The sequence below is a fragment of the Bombus vancouverensis genome, chromosome 5 (genome assembly GCF_051014615.1).
Source record: "Bombus vancouverensis nearcticus chromosome 5, iyBomVanc1_principal, whole genome shotgun sequence".
Classification (NCBI taxonomy): Eukaryota; Metazoa; Arthropoda; class Insecta; order Hymenoptera; family Apidae; genus Bombus; species Bombus vancouverensis.
Genome location: NC_134915.1, coordinates 14095184 through 14114222, shown reverse-complemented (window position 1 = coordinate 14114222; position 19039 = coordinate 14095184). Strand labels below are relative to the sequence as shown.

Below are 19039 nucleotides of genomic sequence, written 5' to 3'. Positions count from 1 at the left end.
GTTCGACTGTAGCCGGTGTCGCTACTATCCCCATGACTTCTAGGGAGTTTATGTTTGAAAAGGTCTATCCAAGGAAGCGGAGGTACTCCGTCGTTGGCGCTGTAGATATTTTTCGATTTCAAAATTCAAGAAGGAAAAATTAGCGATTAAAGGTAATTAATTTTATGGAGGAAAGAACGATAATGAAAAATTTGTTACCGAAATGTTTTCGTTTCATTACTTATTTTATTATGGAGTACGTTATGTAGTTAGTTAATATTATAAATTATATTCATAATTTTACTATCTACTGGTTATCATGATTCTCTTACACAATGATTTACCAACTAATAGTATTAGTGAATTGACATGTTGTAAGTTATAGGTTAGCATTAGTAATTTGTAACTCGTGACTTGTAAAATTTCACTATTTATATTAGTTCAATTGTGCAAAAAGACCCTGTTTCCTCTTATTTTCCTTCTATTATTGACATTTATAGAACGTATAATATACGTATACAAATATGTATGATATTTGTTCTAAATTTGGTGTCAAGAATCCTATGCAAAGTCAGTTTGCATACGCCCTAGGGATTTTTATTCAGTGTATGATACTAACCTGTGAGTAACGTGTGAATGCGTTTGTTTCATTTTTTATTTCCAAAATTCGTCTTTGCTGAAAGTTTGCGATGGTTATAAAAGCTACAACATTGTGTGCCCGTATCGCATCTATTAAAATCATAAGTGAATTTTGTATGAATAAATCGGAAATATTGTTGCTCTATGAATCTTGCGGTGGCTTTAATTGAACTCTGTTGATAATGCAGTTATAAACTGTGATTATCTTTTGATTACTGCTCATTGTTAAAGAATGACTACACGATGTGTCCTTCACGACGCGATTTTGCGTTCAAGGTTAGATCTCACTACTGGCTTTTTTCAAAAGATCGTAACCGCCGCGAATAAATACAGTCAGCATACAGAATAGTGTCATGGCGCGGCAACAATGACGGAAAGTGTATTCCTCACCGACGAATTCGGTACCAAATTTAATATGTGGGGCCGCTTTCGTTATAAAGGCTTGTTAATACTATTCCTGATTAATGTGATTGCGTTTCAATGTTTTATATGTAAGTATTTCTTTACTATTGTACGTAGAGTTGTGCATACACCTCCATCTTCTACAACAGATAAACTGTCATGAATGTAAAAACGCATGACACATAAATTTGATATGTTATCACAGTTTCTACGCATGTTGCCCGCGATATTCGAGGAAACTCCATGTAGAACGTAGAGTACCTTATAACTTGTATTTCATTATTATTATATGTCATATATTTGCATTTTATCGATAATATACAAGAATGTATATATTATAGGATGTAATATATTAGTCATTCTTCTTTTCTCTAATTATTTTTCATCATTAAATAAACAGATCCCGTCTAAATATTAAAAACTGCGATTAATCTTTATTAATTTGCATTCGAATTATAAGTTATTTTCTTGTAATGATGTGTATCAATATTTTTGTCAAAAGATTATCAAGAGAGCTATAAATGGCGGGAATTAAGGAATAAGTTGGAATCATTAATGATCGAGCAACGAGACCTGTATGGATTAACATATAGTGTAATTAAGAGGCTGGAAGGGCATGGCATGTTAAGCGTAAAGAAACAGGAACCTGCTGAGAAGCCTATGATTTATGCCATTACCCCTACGTTTGCCAGGCCTGTGCAAAAGGCAGAGCTGACCCGGTTGTTGCAAACGTTTCTTCATATACCCAACTTCCACTGGATTGTCGTCGAAGACGCGGGAAAAAAGACCAAACTCGTTTCGCAACTTTTAGAAGATAGTGGTTTACTTTTTACCCATTTGGCTGCGGCAACCCCGCCGAATTATAAGTTGGGGCGAAATGACCCGAATTGGAAGAAGCCACGTGGCGTCGAACAACGAAATGCAGCGTTACAGTGGCTTCGGGAAAATCGCAGGCCGACCGACAAAGGCATAGTATTTTTTGCTGACGACGACAATACGTATTCGATTAAATTATTTCACGAGGTAAGAACATTAACGATAGCAATCGGTCCAGTCACGAAATCGTTACATAACTTATGTGTGTTCCAGATGGAGAAGATACAGAAGGTCGGTGTGTGGCCTGTTGGTCTAGTCGGTGGTTTGATGGTGGAGAAACCAATATGTGATAACGCTACTAATAAAGTAATCGGTTTTAATGCTGCGTGGAAGCCAGAGCGACCATTTCCATTAGATATGGCGGGTTTTGCCATCAACTTGCGACTTTTATTGGAAAATAAAAATGCCGCTTTTTCGTACGACGTTCAGGGTGGTTATCAGGAGAGTGAGATATTGTCAGAAATTGTTAGTAGAGATGAACTAGAACCGTTAGCAGATTGTTGCACAAAGGTATTTATTGATTGTTTTCTTTTTATATATTTTATGGTATAAATCAAATAATTATTTATGTCTACAGGTGTACGTATGGCACACACGAACAGAGCCACCACAGTTAAACGTGGAACAACTATTGATAAAGAAAGGTAAACGTTCAAATGTAGATATTGAAGTGTGATAAGAAAATTAGACTGCTGTTTGCAATATTTTGATATAGTGATATTAAGTTTGATAGTAAAAGATATTCCTATTATGATATTAAGTTTTTGAATCCCGAAAGAAAAATTAGTTTTATATACGCTTTTTATCATTCGCATTTGACCATGTACTTTTTAAATTGAGGAACAATGCAGTGCCATGTAACAGATAGCCGCTTATAGCTGCATATTCAGTAAGGATGTAGAATGTACATATGACACTATTGCATTTTATATATCCTACATTCTACATAGAATATGCTTATCAATAGTATGCATGATAACATAATGGCCTGGGTTACATACTATTGTTAAGCATCGCTTTATTTTACGAATCGATAATTTTTTATATTGTTGAAGAAATGGTATATAGATGAATAAAATTTTTCGTGTAAAAAAATGAAATGCTAATGTAGACGTGAATCATTTGACCTTGAAAATGTTCTTTATCCTTTATTAGTCGAGTACGTTTCCTTGACGCGTACAGAAAAAGCATACATAAAAAATATGCCTTAACCTACGAATTTTAATAATGTTTCGTAATAATATTCTTTAAAATGGAAGATGCGCAGTAATACTTTTTGTGGGAAGCTACTTGGGTTACGGATTTTGGCAACGAATATAAAATAGCTAGATAAACGTGTCTTTTCTTCCTCATCGAATCATCGATTCTTGACTCGATGAAGGCTCGAAAATACTGCGTGACAATTACAATGAACAATCCACTATTTTTTTTCTCCTTCTTTTTTCCGATGTAATATATATTCCTTGTGTACCTATAATGTGTACTCGTTGACTTATAAGCTAATAAGTACTATATATTTGGCAAAACTCTGTTTACGGTACGTAAAAAAGCTACCCTGCAGAAAGTGTGTTCGCAGGTAAGGGAACGATGACCTTTTAATTTCTTTTTCTTTAGGTAGAGGTACAATTATCTTAAATAAATATACACACATCGATTATTTTTTTCAGTTTACTTTTTCTTCTTTTTTTTTTGCGAACACACCTTCCAACTTCACATACAACATTCTAAACTTAGCGAACCCTCCTAAACTTATTTCCAATATTTTCTTAAAGATTAGGAAAAACGTTTACAAGCATTTACAAAAACTTATCACATTTTAACTGCGTTTTCTTGAAAAGCCATCTTACACATTAGGAAAAAATCGGCATTATTTTAATATTATCGAATATAATATATAATGTATATGGCAGCTTTCGATTGTTCTTTTTTCTGAAACAAAAAGATTCGAATCCCTGTTACAAATGTCAAGTATTAATTTAGTGCTCAAAAGGAGAAAAGTTTACTTAGCCGAATCGAAGATATCGCTGCTTCGATTACACTATACATACACAGTAGAGAGACTTAATTGTCGAAAGATACATTTGGGACTTATTAAAATGCCATCGCGGTCGACATATCGAATACGACTTCTTTCGGTAACATTTCTTTTAATTTTCGTATTTTACAGCTTTTTAAGTATACTGTTCTCTAACTGTATCAATAATCCGATCGTGATGATACATAATCTTATCGATTACAATTTCATCGCGGAAGCTAACCAGTTCTCGGTTAGATTACTTTCTTACATACAGGGTAACTACATAGGATACATAAAATACTAATAACGAAAAAAAGGATGTAAAAATGACAGAGACACTAAGGCTGCTCTTGCACGCGATGCCTCGACGATGTAATCTTTACATTGTGAGATATAAATGACAAAAACTATCACGATAAATTAGGACGCGAATAAAGGAAACAATATTTCACGCAAATGATGTTCACTTTGAAGTAAAAAACATAACTACGTATTAATTAACCGAATAAACGTACGGCTCCTAACCAATACATCAGTCATGTTGGTTGTCACGGCAAGAATACATATAACCATACTCAAAAGTCGAGCGGCAGAAATATTTTTGTAAAAGTTTGTTCATGGCTAGAGGAAACACGTGGCGGTAAATCTTGTCAAAAGATACGTAAACGACGAAACAAAATTTTAAACCGTTTATTAGCCTGAATTATTTGATCGTCACTAATAATCGGTACGATTCGTTTTCATAAGGTTACGCGCTTAAAGGAATCAGTCTTTGAAATCAAGTCATATAACCACGAAATTGATAATTCGTCGTTTAGAATCGTGCCGAATAAGATGCAGCATATCTGTGTTTGTGAATCTGGAACATATAATACGACTTCTAGTCGAAAAACATACATGAATGGAACATGTCGAGGAAATATGATAAATTTTAAAAGTATATATACACAGACCAGAGGTTCTTATAGAATACTGAACCTCGTTGAGACTGAGAGAGAGAGAGAGAGAGAGAGAGAGAGACGTAACCTATTCCGTCCGTTTCTACTTCGTTCGCAAAACTTCTTAAAACTTCAGTTTCTTATTTCTATAATAATTGTTACACCATGTTCCTTCTATTAACGTAGAAGAAACGATATAGAATAGGTAAACCGTTCCTTCTTTTTTAGTTTCGTGCTGTGCACACGATAACACAGTACTACCCAGCGTACTAGACTGCGAGTATCTAGAGGGTGCCTCGAAGCAATGATCACTAATTATCGACCAACTTCTACCAATTTCACGATTAATTTTGTACATGCTTTCTTCTCGTTTAAGCGATCTATCTACCTCCTCCTTCTTGCAATATTCGCTAAGTTACATTATATCGATAATTTCCTCTTTTCCCCAATATGATCTTGGATTACAATACGTTTCGTACTTTACCATAGATCGTAGATTACAATTATTTTTCATACGCTTTGGTGACTACATTGGCGAGGAAGGGGAGAAAGTGAGATATATTTTTCTTATACACACAGAACTATCGCGACTGATGAAAAATCATGTAGATGAATTTTGTATCGAGAAAAATCGGTAACGTGCAGACTTACGAATAAATGCTACAATCTTTTTGTCCTACCTTCCAGAAGGAAGGGCGGACGAGAATGTACGAGCGAATTTATCGCATCGATCTTTGAAAATTCCGCGAATGAAGCAGACGAATACGATTTTGTATTATTTGATCGCGGTGAGATGGCGCGTCGTGTCTCATCTAAGAAACGGAAACCGAGGTGTCATTCTGAACACGTCTCGTTGCTCCACGTTCCCGCGCAAATCCCGAGTAGAGTCGCAAATCGTTTTGAAATTCGAATTCGTCAAAGGAGAAGATTCTTAGCAACCGCGAAACTCTGTTTCCTACGTGTACGTTTCGGGATGTACGGGCTTATCTGTTGTTTTTCGTATCGTTCGAGAACACTTCGGCCAGAAATGGTGTTTCCATGGTTGATTTACAATCTAGTACGCCGGAAGAATATCTAGACCGCTGAATCCTTGCCGACGAAACCAGTTTTTGAGACGGATCTTTTGCCGTCAAACGTGATAGATGTCTCCCGGCGAAGACCCGAGTCGATGATCGGTGTGATTTTCTTCTCTTCCTTCAGTGGTTCCTTCTCGTCTCTAAAATGTTTCAATAGAAAAAGTGGGGTTATTAATGGAAGACTATTTATCAGCTGGTTGTTATACGGTTAATTTCTAGTACTGGGCATAAAAGAGAGCATGTCGAGATGCGGCGCGTGGTGCAACATCGAATAATACGCATAATGCATGCCATCACTCGTTAGTATTGTGTATTTGCAATTGAAGTATCGTATCTTCGTTCTTCGTCGCGTGTTATATGATATACGATGAAATAACAACGTACAACATCAAGAATAAATATAACTAAAGTTTGCATGATGGAGAACATTCACGAAAAAGGTAAGTGAATTGAAATGTCATTAAATTATTTGTACATTTCGTAGTACATAACAGTGTGCGATATTTACGACTGAAAAATATTCCTGTCTCCACGGTAACGTTTTCCACGAGGCAATGAAATTGAATTACCTACTTTCTCAAATCCACGGTTGAATAGAACAGGGTAAATTAGAGTGAATAGTGGTGAGTATGCTACGTAGTTAACGGGCAATTAATATCACTTCAGAGTGTTGATATCTCATGCAGCATAGCCAAAGCACGGGCGAATAATGGCGATAGTTTATGCAGCGCGCATAAAGAGTGACAGAGACAGAGAAAATAGGTAAGCGTTAAATGAACTGAACATGGTGAATAATGTACAGTGTTCTTTCGTTCGGAAAGTGGTTGGCGGCAAAATAAATTACATGTAAAAGAAGGATGAGACGAGGAAAGGAAACAGACAAGATCCTTTCATGCTGCAATTCTAGAAATTCAATTTCTTTTATCGACGGACCGTTAGTTTCGTTTCCATTGATGCCATTCTTGAATTACGTATTTGACGTTCCAAGATGTACACTAGCATCGTGGAGCCGAGGAATAAAAAAAAAGAGAAAATAAAGAATAAAAAACGGGAAGAATATAAGAGTGTTAAACAAAGAAAAAAAAACGAAAAAAACATCATGCGAAGTAGAAAGCCGTGTCGGAGCCCCTTCGTGAGAGGCCATGCTTCTTACTGATTTTCACTTATGTATCTCTCTTACATGGCAGTATGTTTGACCAATTTAATGGTATTTTTTCCACTACCCGAGTCTTGGATGGCCGTGACCCCGGCGACATTGGCCATTTTTTGGTCGCAATACGGCAATGGAAACCGCCAACCGTAAAGACTACCGGTAAAGAAAAAAAAAAGAGACAGATGCGAGAGAGTCAAAGTGTCTCCTAATGGCGGGCTAGGTTTTAACGAGTTAACCGGACGATTTAACCACGGGACACTCTACTACCTTTTTGCGGGATAAATATAGTTGCAACTACAAACGTTCGATAAGAACGCTATAAAGGATGCCCGGTTTCGATTTGTCAAGTATCCATTAAGTTCGGACTATAAGGGCTTCTCTTCGTGGTCGTTCAGATTTTTATTCCGTTATTTTGTACCCTCGCTATGCTATTAAGAATGAAGACTGAGATCGTAGAAAGTCTGGACAATTCGAGTTCATGGATCTCAGTAAGGACATCGCATTACTTAGAATGCACACGAATGAATACAGAATAAAACTCACTTTTTAGCAAAATTAAGTAATTATTTAGGCTCAAAAAACTATATGAAAGATAAATTGAAAATATTCTAGTATAAGGAATGTATGTCTGATATAAAAGAAATTTAATAAGCATTTTTGTCTCATCGAATTTAGATGAAAATCTAATTTAATCGTCAACGAGTTGTTGATGATTTGCAGTTGTTCGAATTAAATTACTTAATTTTACAATATTTTACTTTAATATGTATTCTATATTTTAGTAACGGAGGCTATATACGAAATGAATCCATTAATGAAAAATGAAAAAAACCAAAGTAAGATTGAAATATCAAAATTCGAGGATCGTAGCAGGATAAAACATCTATAACCAAATGATATCACAATTATATAAAAAAATCTTCTTTCCGATATTCGGACCTATTTTAATGGAATTTTTCAAATAAGAGCTATCGAAATTTTTGTTGTTGAAAACTTCGGCAACCCTATAACGAACCGGTACTATTTCCACGAATATTCAGGTAAATCTTTCTTGAAACTCGTACACGTTCCGTAAACTAATTTGCACGTTAGTCACGGCTCCAACAGGAATCTCCATTCGAGTCACAAAAATTCGTTCGACCTCTGTGATGCGAAAGAAAGAGTTTCACGGAGGTTTTGTAAGTTCGATGGTGGGTGCAAAGTTCGATGACACGGTAAATATAGCGCCAAAGACTTGCCAAAGCACAATGTAAAATATATATATAATGTATATAAGAAAGTCAAGTAAATCGATCTAAATATCGTGAGTATGTAGGTACGTGTAACGCGTATCGAAAGAATTCGATTGGAATGAGCCTCACCTGCCAAGTTTCGCGTCCTCTTCGTCTACTGGCTTTCGGCGGGAACGTTCACACACGTAATATATGATTCCTGTAATAAAAATTTCATAAAATCATTGGAAAAAACAAGAAAGAAAGATATCAATGTCGATCGTGAAAAAGATTTTCCTTAAAATTAAAGGGCTCGTAACAAAAATGATTCTTGTCCATGTTTGAAAAATGATACACATTTTTAAATACTTTTGTATAGTTATAAGCCTAGCTTCTGGTTATGAAAATACATTCTGATCTAAAAAATCCAACACTTTGACGAGAACTGTTTTTGTCAAGAGTTTTCCAGTTATATTTTATACTAAACTTTTTCTAACTTGATAAAATCTACTTATCAAAACCGAATAATTCTATATGATCACTTAGCGCGAGCTAACGTTGCAATTTCATGTAGAATCACAGTTGCACTTTTAGATAAATCTGCGTTGCAATTTGGAACAAGTTTATGCCGCGGGTAATTCCAAATAAATTCGCGCTGCTATATCAAGCAAATTAACGTTGTAATTTCATATAAATCCAGTTTGCAATTTTAGATACGTTCCGGAGGTCGCGAGTGCTAATAAATTCGCGCTGCGCATGCATGTAATGCTATGACGTGTTTTAGAATTTATGTCGAAATTGTGAATAGGTTTATGTTGGGAAATTAGGCGCACGTGTGAAACGATTGTTAATAAATTCATTTACACTTTTACTTCATATTGTATATACTATAATTTTCTTAGATATAAATTGCCAAGCTCAATATTACCGTTTCAAATGCAACTGTTATGACTATTACGTTGCAACATTTCGCTATAATTTTATTTCGGCTCGTGTTACAGTCTTATGCAATCTAATATTTCTAAATTTTAGAAGAAATTCATACTGCAACTCGTGATAAGTTTGTGAAACATATGCGAAAAAAATATTCTCACCTGTCTTATGCGCGCAACAGCAGATCACGTCGATCACGATAATAATAATGAATAGTACCGCGATGACGATACCAATTATGGCTGCGCTTGATATCAGAGGTCCTTGATGATGAACCACAGTTGTGTCTATACCTTGAAGGATAAGAATCATGTATCAGAAAAATATCATGACAGAAAATGTACATTTGTTTGTTTGCAATCCGTTAGTGCAGAAGCATTACTCACAACGATGTTTGGTGATGATATAAAGAGAAAATCGTTCCCAGTCTAAAGTATATTGTTTTACTATCGATTATAAATTTATGCATTCAAAATAAGGTTTGAAAAGCTTCTTGTCACATAAAAGATATTACGAACCTAGTAGAAATTTTAATCCAACATATGTTTTAAGATATAGTATAAACTATATGCTTATAGTAACTCTTTCCTTCTTAAATAGTCCTTTTAACAAATATATCTGCCTTTTTATTATTATTCTTGTATCTTCCTGTTAGCTGGTTTACTTTCTTTTATTTTATCCTTAGATAATAAAGGTTACATATGAAAAATTAGAATATAGAGATCCTACTTTAGAATTTCGTGTTATAAAATATTCATATACACGAATCATTTATTTTATATCATATTCTAACATCTTTGCTATTTTCTCCCAAAGAAAGTTTCCAAATATGGAGACAATATTTTAGTAAATATTGAATTATACGCGATAAATCTATCGCTCGCTCCACACCGAACTCCACATGTCTGAGAAATCCTACATTCTACATGACAAGAAACCTTCTAAACTTCGCTTCCATCTAAACAAAAACTCCCCTACATTTCACTTAAGCACTTTCGTGTCTCGCGCGAAGAGACTACATGTTTCTGGAAGCAATAGAAGCGAATGAGTCTACCGCGAAATTGATATCGCGATCGAGTTTCCGTCTCGAGACCTAGGCACATCACCAAACACGTTACGCGAACGATTAATTTTAGTCTCCTGAAAAGAAAGAAGATCGGCGGGGGGTTTTGGGGAAGTGCCAAAAATCCGTTTTCATCAAAGCGTAGACACGTAAGGAACCAAGAGAACTAAACACACGCACACCAAATCAAACCAAAGCGAACCAACGTATGTACATACGTGTATGTGTATACCAATGAAAGAATGATATCGGTTGTCGAATAAGCGATAAAAAGAAGCGTGATTAAGAAACAATTTTTAAAAAAGAAACAAACAAATATGTATAAAAATTAGAGAAATAGATATGAAAATCAAGAAGAAAAACGAACTAGATAATTAAATGAAATAGCTGGTGCACAAAGATACATGTGTGATACCAAGCGCGAAAATATAGCGGAACGGAAGAGCGACAAAAGGGTGCGGTAGTCCCTTCTGTCGGACCGGACGTAGAGATATGGGTGCTGAGAAAGCTCAAGGAAGGGGGAAGAAAGCTTCATTCGCTACCTTTCTCTCCCGATGTTAGTTTCTACGCGTCACTAGTCTAAATGTGCTACCTCCACACACATAAAGCTCTTTTAATATTTTTTTTTCCACTGAGTGCCTCTTGCTCGCTCTCTCTCTCTCTCTCTCTCCCTCCCTCCCTCTCTCTCTCTCTCTCTCTCTCTTTCTTTCTTACACACACACACGCTCGCTTTTTTGGCTTCAAAAAGTCAACAGAGAGGGACTACTACGATATATATGTATACTTAGCAGATGTATGATACATATTACGCCCGTCGTTCGACTCTTCTGATGTGCTTCAATATATTTACCGTTCTGTTTCGAAGCATGTCGCATCCCATCGTGTACATTTTTGCTCGTATTTGTCCCAAAAATCTTAATTTTTTCTTTCGCTCTTCGTTTCTTAATTTTCGGTGAGACAGGTGGGCGGAAAATGAACGAGACGGCCGAGAAAGAAACCATCTCAAATTGATCAGCCCGTTTCGCTCGAGTTCTCTTTATCTTTCTCATCGCTGGGTCTTAACCCCTTAATGCTTATGTGTCGTCGCGGTCTGATCACCGAAGCGGATGATTCAATTTATGGTGCGTCGTCTTTTAGACTGTTCGTTTGATGCTGCTAATGTTTTCTGATAGACATTGATGAATGAATAGACTGTTCGTATGAACGGTTCCGATCCATCGATCGGTTCTCCGAACAGGCTGTGTTCACTGTCATCTTCTTTGCCAGTTCTGTTCTTTATGCATGCGAGTGTAAATTCGAATTTTCTTGACGACTGCTTACTGGACTGACATTTATTCCTGTTGGATGGTTGGTCGTCGAGTAATACCATTATTTTATTGTAGAAGATTAATAGGAAAACGTACCCTTTCAATTTTTATCTAGCCCTCTATGATGTCACGTGCTGTTTTGTTCTTTGCGAATTTTTGCGAATAATCAGACGCTTTGGAATTTGTTTAATAAACAATGCATTATTTTGAATAAAATACAATATCCAGATATTTAAATTCCAATTAATTATAAGAATTCCAAGATTTACGAGTTCACGTACTTAGGTATAGCTCATTAAAGGAGCACGTTTTCGCTTCGAGCAGATAAGAACTTTAGCGATTAGACGTTTTTATTCTGTTCCAGTGCGTTACTTCGTTACGATTATTTTCGTTGTTGTTCTCCTTTCTTACGCTCGTGCCGACAGGAACCTTCATTTGTAATCCTCTTTACGATACAAAGAGTTCATTGCAATCATCCCTTGAACCAAATTTCATAATACGTGATTTCATAATTTGTTATACTGATAAGAACGTCCATTTGTAATCCTCTTTACTCCCTAAAATACAAAAACTTGGTCGCAATTATCTTGGAATCTAATTTTGTAAAATAAAGGCCGATGATTTTTAACATAAAATTCAATCGTCGCATCAAGGGGTTAAATCTCGTAGAACCAACGATATTCCTAATTTCTTCTTTTCATCCTATCATTAATATTTTCTATTTGTCTCTTATCTCTTATTTTCTCTTCGGTTACGGTGTACTCAACAATCTCCACAGCGAAGCGGAAACAATTTGATGGTGGCTTCTTTGCTGGCTGATTCATTTGGCATTGTATTCCTTGAACACTCACATATATATTTCCATACTCATATTTACAATAAGTGTTTTCCACAGGTGAAACGATAAAACGTTCGCCCTCGTTATAAATACGAATGTATATATATATATATTATATAGTATATTAGGCACTAGGCTAGCACATAATCCTTGCACGTAAGAATGTTTATCTTTCTTCTAGACATCTTTCATATACATATAATATTTATATGTATATATATATTTATATATATATACGTTTGTACATATACATGTGTATGCTGTATACAGATCGCAATTTAATATATATATATTCGTCGGCAATTACACGTGAATACCGCGAATCCTTTTAAAAACGCTGGATCTGATCGCGAAACGCGTTCCTTTTCAATCTTCCTCCTTTTATTTGATCGAACAAAGAGAAACGAAATGGCGCTCGAAAGACAGTGCACGCATTTCAGTCCATGGTTTTTCGTTTTCTCCTCGGTCTGCGTTTCATCCTCTTTAGTTTTATACGGCGGTCAACGAGTCGAGTCAGTGGAGATAAATAAAATACAGAAACGTGAAACAGCAATTTGATCGACAAACTCTAATTAACTGATACTTCAAACGAACTAGTATTATACTAAAATCTTTGAAGAAATTTCTACTTATGCCTTTTTAATTTTATTCCCTTGAAACATGGATGGTATCTTTCTCCAAGCTTTTGCAATTGCTGACAGTACATCGTAACATTTATAGTTTCGCTCGAGCCACACATTTCAAGGATGAAGCTATCGATGAACATACATCGTCAGTTTTTAAATCAGAACGTATCGATTTCTATAAAGAAGATATTGGAAAATTAAGATTGCTTCTTATTGATAATGGATAATTCCATAGTATATTGAACGAAGTATTCTGTTACATTTCAAAACGTTGTATTTTCAAGACACCAAAAGCTTTTAACTGATCCCTGTATGTATTTTCAGATACTACACTCGGCGAATAGAGTCGGAAAACGTAGCTTCTAAGTTTAAGAAACTTTCAAATTGAAAGTTCCTTTTGTTGCAAAAATTGCCATATTCGATGCAGGCCGATGCAGTCACAAAACCGTGAATCACAGCGTCGAGTTTGTACTTTGAGTTAGGATTAGGTTTCAGCTAGATTAGATCTGGGTGAAGTTTGGATTAAATTTCAGAAGTTCCGTAAATTCAAATCTAATATTTCCGGCCTCTACTCATTTCGTTAAGTATTATCAGAAAATACATGTATAAATTCGTCAAAAATTTCCTATGTCCTAAAACAAAATTTAACTTGTATCCTACATCTTGTAATTTTCTCACGACCACTGACTCGACTCGCACACGTATTTCACCATACAAATAACAGCTATTTCGATAAACGCTATCGATGATCAATTCGACATGTCAACCAAAGAAAGAAATTTATTATAAGGGCAAAAAAAAAAAAGAAAAGAAAAGAAAAAAGAAATGTTTTCTCGAGTGCTGCAATCGACAGGATCGTGGCTCGGTTATTACCATTATACGTCGTTGCACGAAGGACCAGCTCTACTCCATTTCCTCGCCAGAGGAAAATATCCGATGCGAAATAGACGGGAGGATTGAAAATTGTAACGGTCGACGATAGGATCGAATAAGAGGAATAGAAAAAAAATATCTACATGGAAATGGAGGTGGCTGGCGAATGGTGACGAATTTCATTTTCGAGGAACGTTTCTATGCGGCAGAAATTAACGGCAGCAAAATTGCGTTCCTCGTACTGGCTTTGTTCATTTTAATGCTCGCTTGTGAAAATCTGCTCGTTTTTACAAGTCGTTTTCCATTCTGCTGTCCGATTCGCTATATATCGGGACAAAGAGAAGGATTGCAATATATACGACGATTGTAATTTCCACGGGTCAATGTAATAACTTCATGCGTCCATTAACCGGTCTCGTGAAATGACTTCGAGCTTACTTTGAATTTTCGTACTTCGACGAGGTGCTGATCGCTGGAAGAAGTTGGAGGAAGTCGGTAATTCGAAGTTCTTTAACAACCGCGTGCAAGAGACGGAGAAGATGCCTATGAAAAGGAGGAATATCTTTCCAGGAAGGTACCGTACTTGTCCAGCACTTAAGTCACGATTGCGTTATCGTAATTTCGCGATGCACACAGCAGGAATGCCATGTGTCTCGAAAATAGATTCACGGCTCTCGACATTGCACGGTGCGCTTCATATCGCGAGCTAGCTTCATGTTGTTGCCTCTTTAACCCTTCTCTTTCCTGCGTTAAGTCACGTTCATATGTCCGTCCTCGTTTGGAAACGCGTCGCCTATTTATAACGGGCCCTCTGTTTCGGGGCGAACCGAGTTCCTCGAACGAGCTTGCGCTCGCTGCACGCGAAAGTATTGGCACTCAGAGATTATAATAAAGTAGAGATGTTACTTCCTTTTGGAGTTACCCGGTATGGGTTCTACGAGTCGTTTTTCTTTTCTTTTATTTTGGTAGAATTTGGGGGAGTCGTAGGAATTTTATGGAATTATGCAAGTTGTTTCTTAGGGATTTGTGCGTTGGAATATATGGCGCTTGATATAAGAAAGAAATTGATTCTTTATTTTACTGTATTTTGCAGGAATTTAGAGAATTATGGAATCAAGACATTGTAATTTTTGGATATTTGATATTTGTGGTAAAGAAAAGAAGCAACTTAGAGAATTTCATGGAAACAAGATACGATTTCTGGATATTTGGTACTTGTGACATGGGAAGGAACAGTTTTTTTTTGGTAAGGGAATATGATTTTCAACTCTGGCAGGAATTATGTGTAGCATAATGAAGAAAAAATGAGAAGTGTTAGTTGTAGAACTGGAACAGAGGTAGAAGTTGCAAAAAATAGTAAAATTTATGCAAATGGAAGATATTTACATGAACGTTGCCATGTTGAAATATAGATATGGTAGTTATTCATGGAAGTTTTAGAAAGTCATGAATTTTACACTAAAAAAAGTGCAATGCATTAAATATTATGAGAAAAGGTATAACTCAAAGAACAACTATTCATAGAAAAGTTACATACAAATGAAAATTTTGTTCAACATTAAGCGAAATATATTCCAAACTATACGTCCTATACATTTTTGAAGATTTAAATTTCCTATAAATTTATACACATCCACAGCCTAATCATTACGCAACACATTATCCTAAACCACAGTTTCGATCACATAAAATTTATTCAATGCTTACTGGATTGAAAAATTGCTTTCCTTACGTTTGCTCATCTGTGGCATTCATATTTATATATGCCAACACTAACGACACGTTTGAACTGAAACTTACAGACTTTATCTTCCTATTATTGTCCAAAAACATAGTATTTATTTTGCAATTAGCAGTTGAAGTTAAGAAAGGAGTCTCTACCATTCCGCGTCAGACTGTTCTACGCGAGTTCATAAACAATTTCACAGCTACAACAGCTCTTTGTGCCAACACTTTCATCGACGATCTCGCGCGTTTTTTCCACTCGGAAGCTGAGAGCTGGGAAACAGAAGGCGTCTCTCTTCGCCGGGGCCCATTTGCATCCTCCTCGAAATTATCTCACCGACGCCGGTTTCTGATCTTTCCGACCGAAGCAGTTTCGCGGCAGACTCTGCGGCGTTTTAAGTTACAAAATTGCATCTCCGCGAGACGCGGTAAGCTACACAAGAAGAGAAGGAAAGAGAGAAGATCGAACAAGAGGACAGGATGCAGTTTACCAAGGTTCTTGCGCTCTCTATTATAAGTTACTGGCCGCGAGGCCAGCCTCCGGAGTTTTAATTGCGTTACAAGCGAGCCATTATCCCGAGTTTCACCGATTAATCTCGAAATCTGCCTTCTATCCGCGCGTTTTCGCGCCACCATCCTGACTTTCCGGTTTGGTCAAGAAAACTCACGCCAGATCAAGAGAAGTTAATCAAACGATACTCTCTTTTAGAAGATTCGTCCCATATAATCAACCGCAAGGGTTGATCAAGAAATATTTGGTTTGTTAAATATATTTTGATATTTCGTAAATGGAGGAGGAAGTAGGAAGGCAGATATTTTTGGAAATTTCAAATTTTTGATGATAAGAGATAATATAGAAGAAATGTAGTATAATAAAAAATGTGTGGATTGTAAGTAGATTACAAAAATTAAGCTATTTCCTTGTTTTCGAAGGGAAGAGCTCAAGAAAACGACGTTATTTATGCATGAGCAAAGAAATAGAAGACAATGCTGATTATGAATGAACAGAAGAAGGTTGATCCTAAAAAGCTATAAAAGGAACATTCAGGGAGAGGAAAAAGAACGAAAGACGACGAGCCAGGAAGAACTGTGATAGAATCCTATTTATTCAAATGAAATTTTAATTAGTGTCAAACGAACTGCACACAGAGTCCATTTATTCGAACACAAATTTGCTTGAATGAGAAATTAAATAACCTTCTATTATATGAATTATTATATCGTATTCAATTAATCAAATTAGATGAATAGAAATCTCCTATAGTTTCGAAATGACCATTCCAGCGTATAAAATAATATTTGACGAGTAAAATCTGATAACAGTAGACGCCAGAAATCTTTTCATCGCGGAAATCTCACAGACATCTTTGCACAAACGTGCAGATGAATCAATCAGACAGACGATTAAATCGTTTAAACGAAAAAAATAGTGGAATCGAATCAGGTCACCGAGCAATTTCACGTGGTCTTTTATTTCCGGGGCTGGTATCGTCCAAACCAGAGCGGCTTCGCCATTAACGCGTTCGTGAATTATCCTTCACAGTGCGGTTTACCCAGCCACGAATACTCCGGATGAGACTTGCACAGCCCGATTTTTATCGATTTTCAGCGTGGTCAGAACGTGGAAAATACGTAGCCTGACGAAAATGCGTTCTACCGGTTCGTCTCGTAACGCAGTATATCCGTCGGCCGACGAAGAGAGTTAAAACTCATTATTTTACTCTTTTTCTCGAAACTGGATTGGTAATTCTGCCGAAACGTTGGCGAACGCTTCGTGAAAAAGGGAGATCCACGCAATCTCGACGATTCGCTCTCTCTCCCTCTCTCTCTTGTATTGTCCATCTCTTCAAAAGCGATTTAACTTGGACAAAATTACGTTAGGACACGGTTGAATCAAATCTCATTCTAATGGAACCTCGTGGATGTTCGACGGTGCTACAAATTACGAGAAATCCTCCTCCTCCTCATCTTTTTCTCTCTTTCTCTTCCTTCCGCCTCTTTTCTCTACGTTTGGCAATCGTTCAACGAGCCTAGCGGATCGATCGGAAAAGGACAAGGATAGGTTTTCGCGAGACTCGAACAGCAGAAACGATTTTCTCGCTCGTTTCCGCCTGATTCTGAGGCGACCTATTGTCTTCGCCGGCGCGAAAACGCTTCACGCGTCGACGAGCACGCTCCTCGTGCCGCGAACCTTGCTCAAAAGCAGCCTCGAAGATGAAAACGCTTCTCTTCGTCTTCGACCGAGAGACGAGTTTTATATGCCGTGCACTGTGTCTATTCGCGTCTCTCTTTCTCTCACTGTTTCTCGGGCGCGCGCTACCGGAAGCGACTCGCGTAACTCTGCGCGCTCTTTACAAGAGGGCGAAGTTGAAGACGGTCGAAAGTCGAGAATTCCGTGTTCGAGACGCGAGGATTCGAGGAACACGCGCAGATTCGCGAAAACTAGTCGCGATGCGATCCCGTGGTTCCGGGAAAGAAGAGGTTCCTCGAGAACTAGCCGGAAGTGGGATCGGTGCCTCGTTAACTACTGTTTCTTCGTCGAGTTCTCGCGTTTTGGAATGCGCAGTCTGTTCTATTGAACGAGTTTCCCTTGCAGACGCGACGAGTTGCGCGAAGTTGAGGTTTTAGGTGACTCGTTGATATGCTTTTGAGAAATTTTTTTTTTTTTTTTGATTAAATGGATGGAATAGCCGTGAATAGAAAGATGTGATTGATAATAAAGTAGATGTTGGTGCATGGTTATACAGTGCGAATATGTGCGTTGAGATTTAAAAGGATAATTCACGAATGTTTTATTTTTTAGCATAAATAAGACTTTCATAAATTATGATTTAAAGTGGCGATGATTGGAGTAGATTAAGTAACATGCTGCCCGTCAGATGAATTTTGGATGTCTCTGTGATGGATTTGGACAAACTAAGCTTACATTTAAGAGACATCTCTACTTTTTCATCAATTTCGATTAAAGGAACACGAGGCGCCAAATAATGTTTTCACCTAAACCATAAGATTAAAATTAGAATAGTTTTAGATGTAGTCGAGATTTGTTGAATACTATAAAAACTTGAAATGCAGTTTCTTATTTACCTCAGAATAGTCAGCCTAATAACATAGATGTATATCAATTCAAATAAACCATCAATGTACATTAACATTCACCTGTATACTTGTACGACTTTTATTTACCAATTTCCAGCCCTAATTTTCGTCATATTTCGTCCAAACAAAAAGAAAGTCACAAATTTTTAGAGCAAAAAATTCCGCCCGCTTCTTCTCGGAACCACAGTGTTTCTTCTTGCATCGTTCGATTCCATTTCATAGAAATCGCAAGATTTTTCATCCATTCACTCGTATAATACATCTAATATACATTCGTTCGTCTC

The 19039-nt window shown here is 36.7% G+C and overlaps 2 protein-coding genes across 6 annotated transcripts in view; one reads left to right on the top strand and one right to left on the bottom strand.

The window, feature by feature from the left end:
• The first annotated feature begins 33 nt into the window (after positions 1 to 33).
• On the top strand, positions 34 to 2996 carry GlcAT-I (Glucuronyltransferase I). 2 transcript variants are annotated; one of them, XM_076618616.1, is made up of 4 exons: positions 34 to 152; positions 1523 to 2043; positions 2110 to 2406; positions 2474 to 2996. In XM_076618616.1, exons 2-4 carry the CDS (start codon positions 1576 to 1578, stop codon positions 2570 to 2572), a joined length of 864 nt encoding a protein of 287 aa, XP_076474731.1. In that variant the 5' UTR covers positions 34 to 152; positions 1523 to 1575; the 3' UTR covers positions 2573 to 2996. The 2 variants fall into 2 exon arrangements, with proteins under 2 accessions (XP_076474731.1, XP_033194272.1); XM_033338381.2 differs by lacking the exon at positions 34 to 152 and adding an exon at positions 598 to 1109.
• Positions 2997 to 3017: 21 nt separating this feature from the next.
• Fas2 (neural cell adhesion molecule fasciclin 2) overlaps positions 3018 to 19039 on the bottom strand; it is a 171465-nt gene continuing 155443 nt past the window's right edge. For 3 of the 4 annotated variants that reach the window (XM_033338374.2, XM_033338372.2, XM_033338373.2), the window contains 4 exons: positions 9386 to 9517; positions 8442 to 8511; positions 7108 to 7233; positions 3018 to 6067 (listed from right to left, as the gene is read on the bottom strand). In XM_033338374.2, the coding sequence (XP_033194265.2) occupies positions 5926 to 6067; positions 7108 to 7233; positions 8442 to 8511; positions 9386 to 9517 (470 nt within the window). In that variant the 3' untranslated portion in view covers positions 3018 to 5925. The remainder of the gene's footprint in view (positions 6068 to 7107; positions 7234 to 8441; positions 8512 to 9385; positions 9518 to 19039) is intronic. The other variant, XM_033338376.2, reaches the window with a different exon arrangement.

Coding starts and splice junctions, on each gene's coding strand:
- GlcAT-I (XM_033338381.2), top strand. CDS start 986: ATGACGGAAAGTGTATTCCTCACCGACGAATTCGGTACCAAATTTAAT. Junction 2,044..2,109: donor CGATTAAATTATTTCACGAG/GTAAGAACATTA, acceptor TGTGTGTTCCAG/ATGGAGAAGATACAGAAGGT. Junction 2,407..2,473: donor TAGCAGATTGTTGCACAAAG/GTATTTATTGAT, acceptor TTATGTCTACAG/GTGTACGTATGGCACACACG.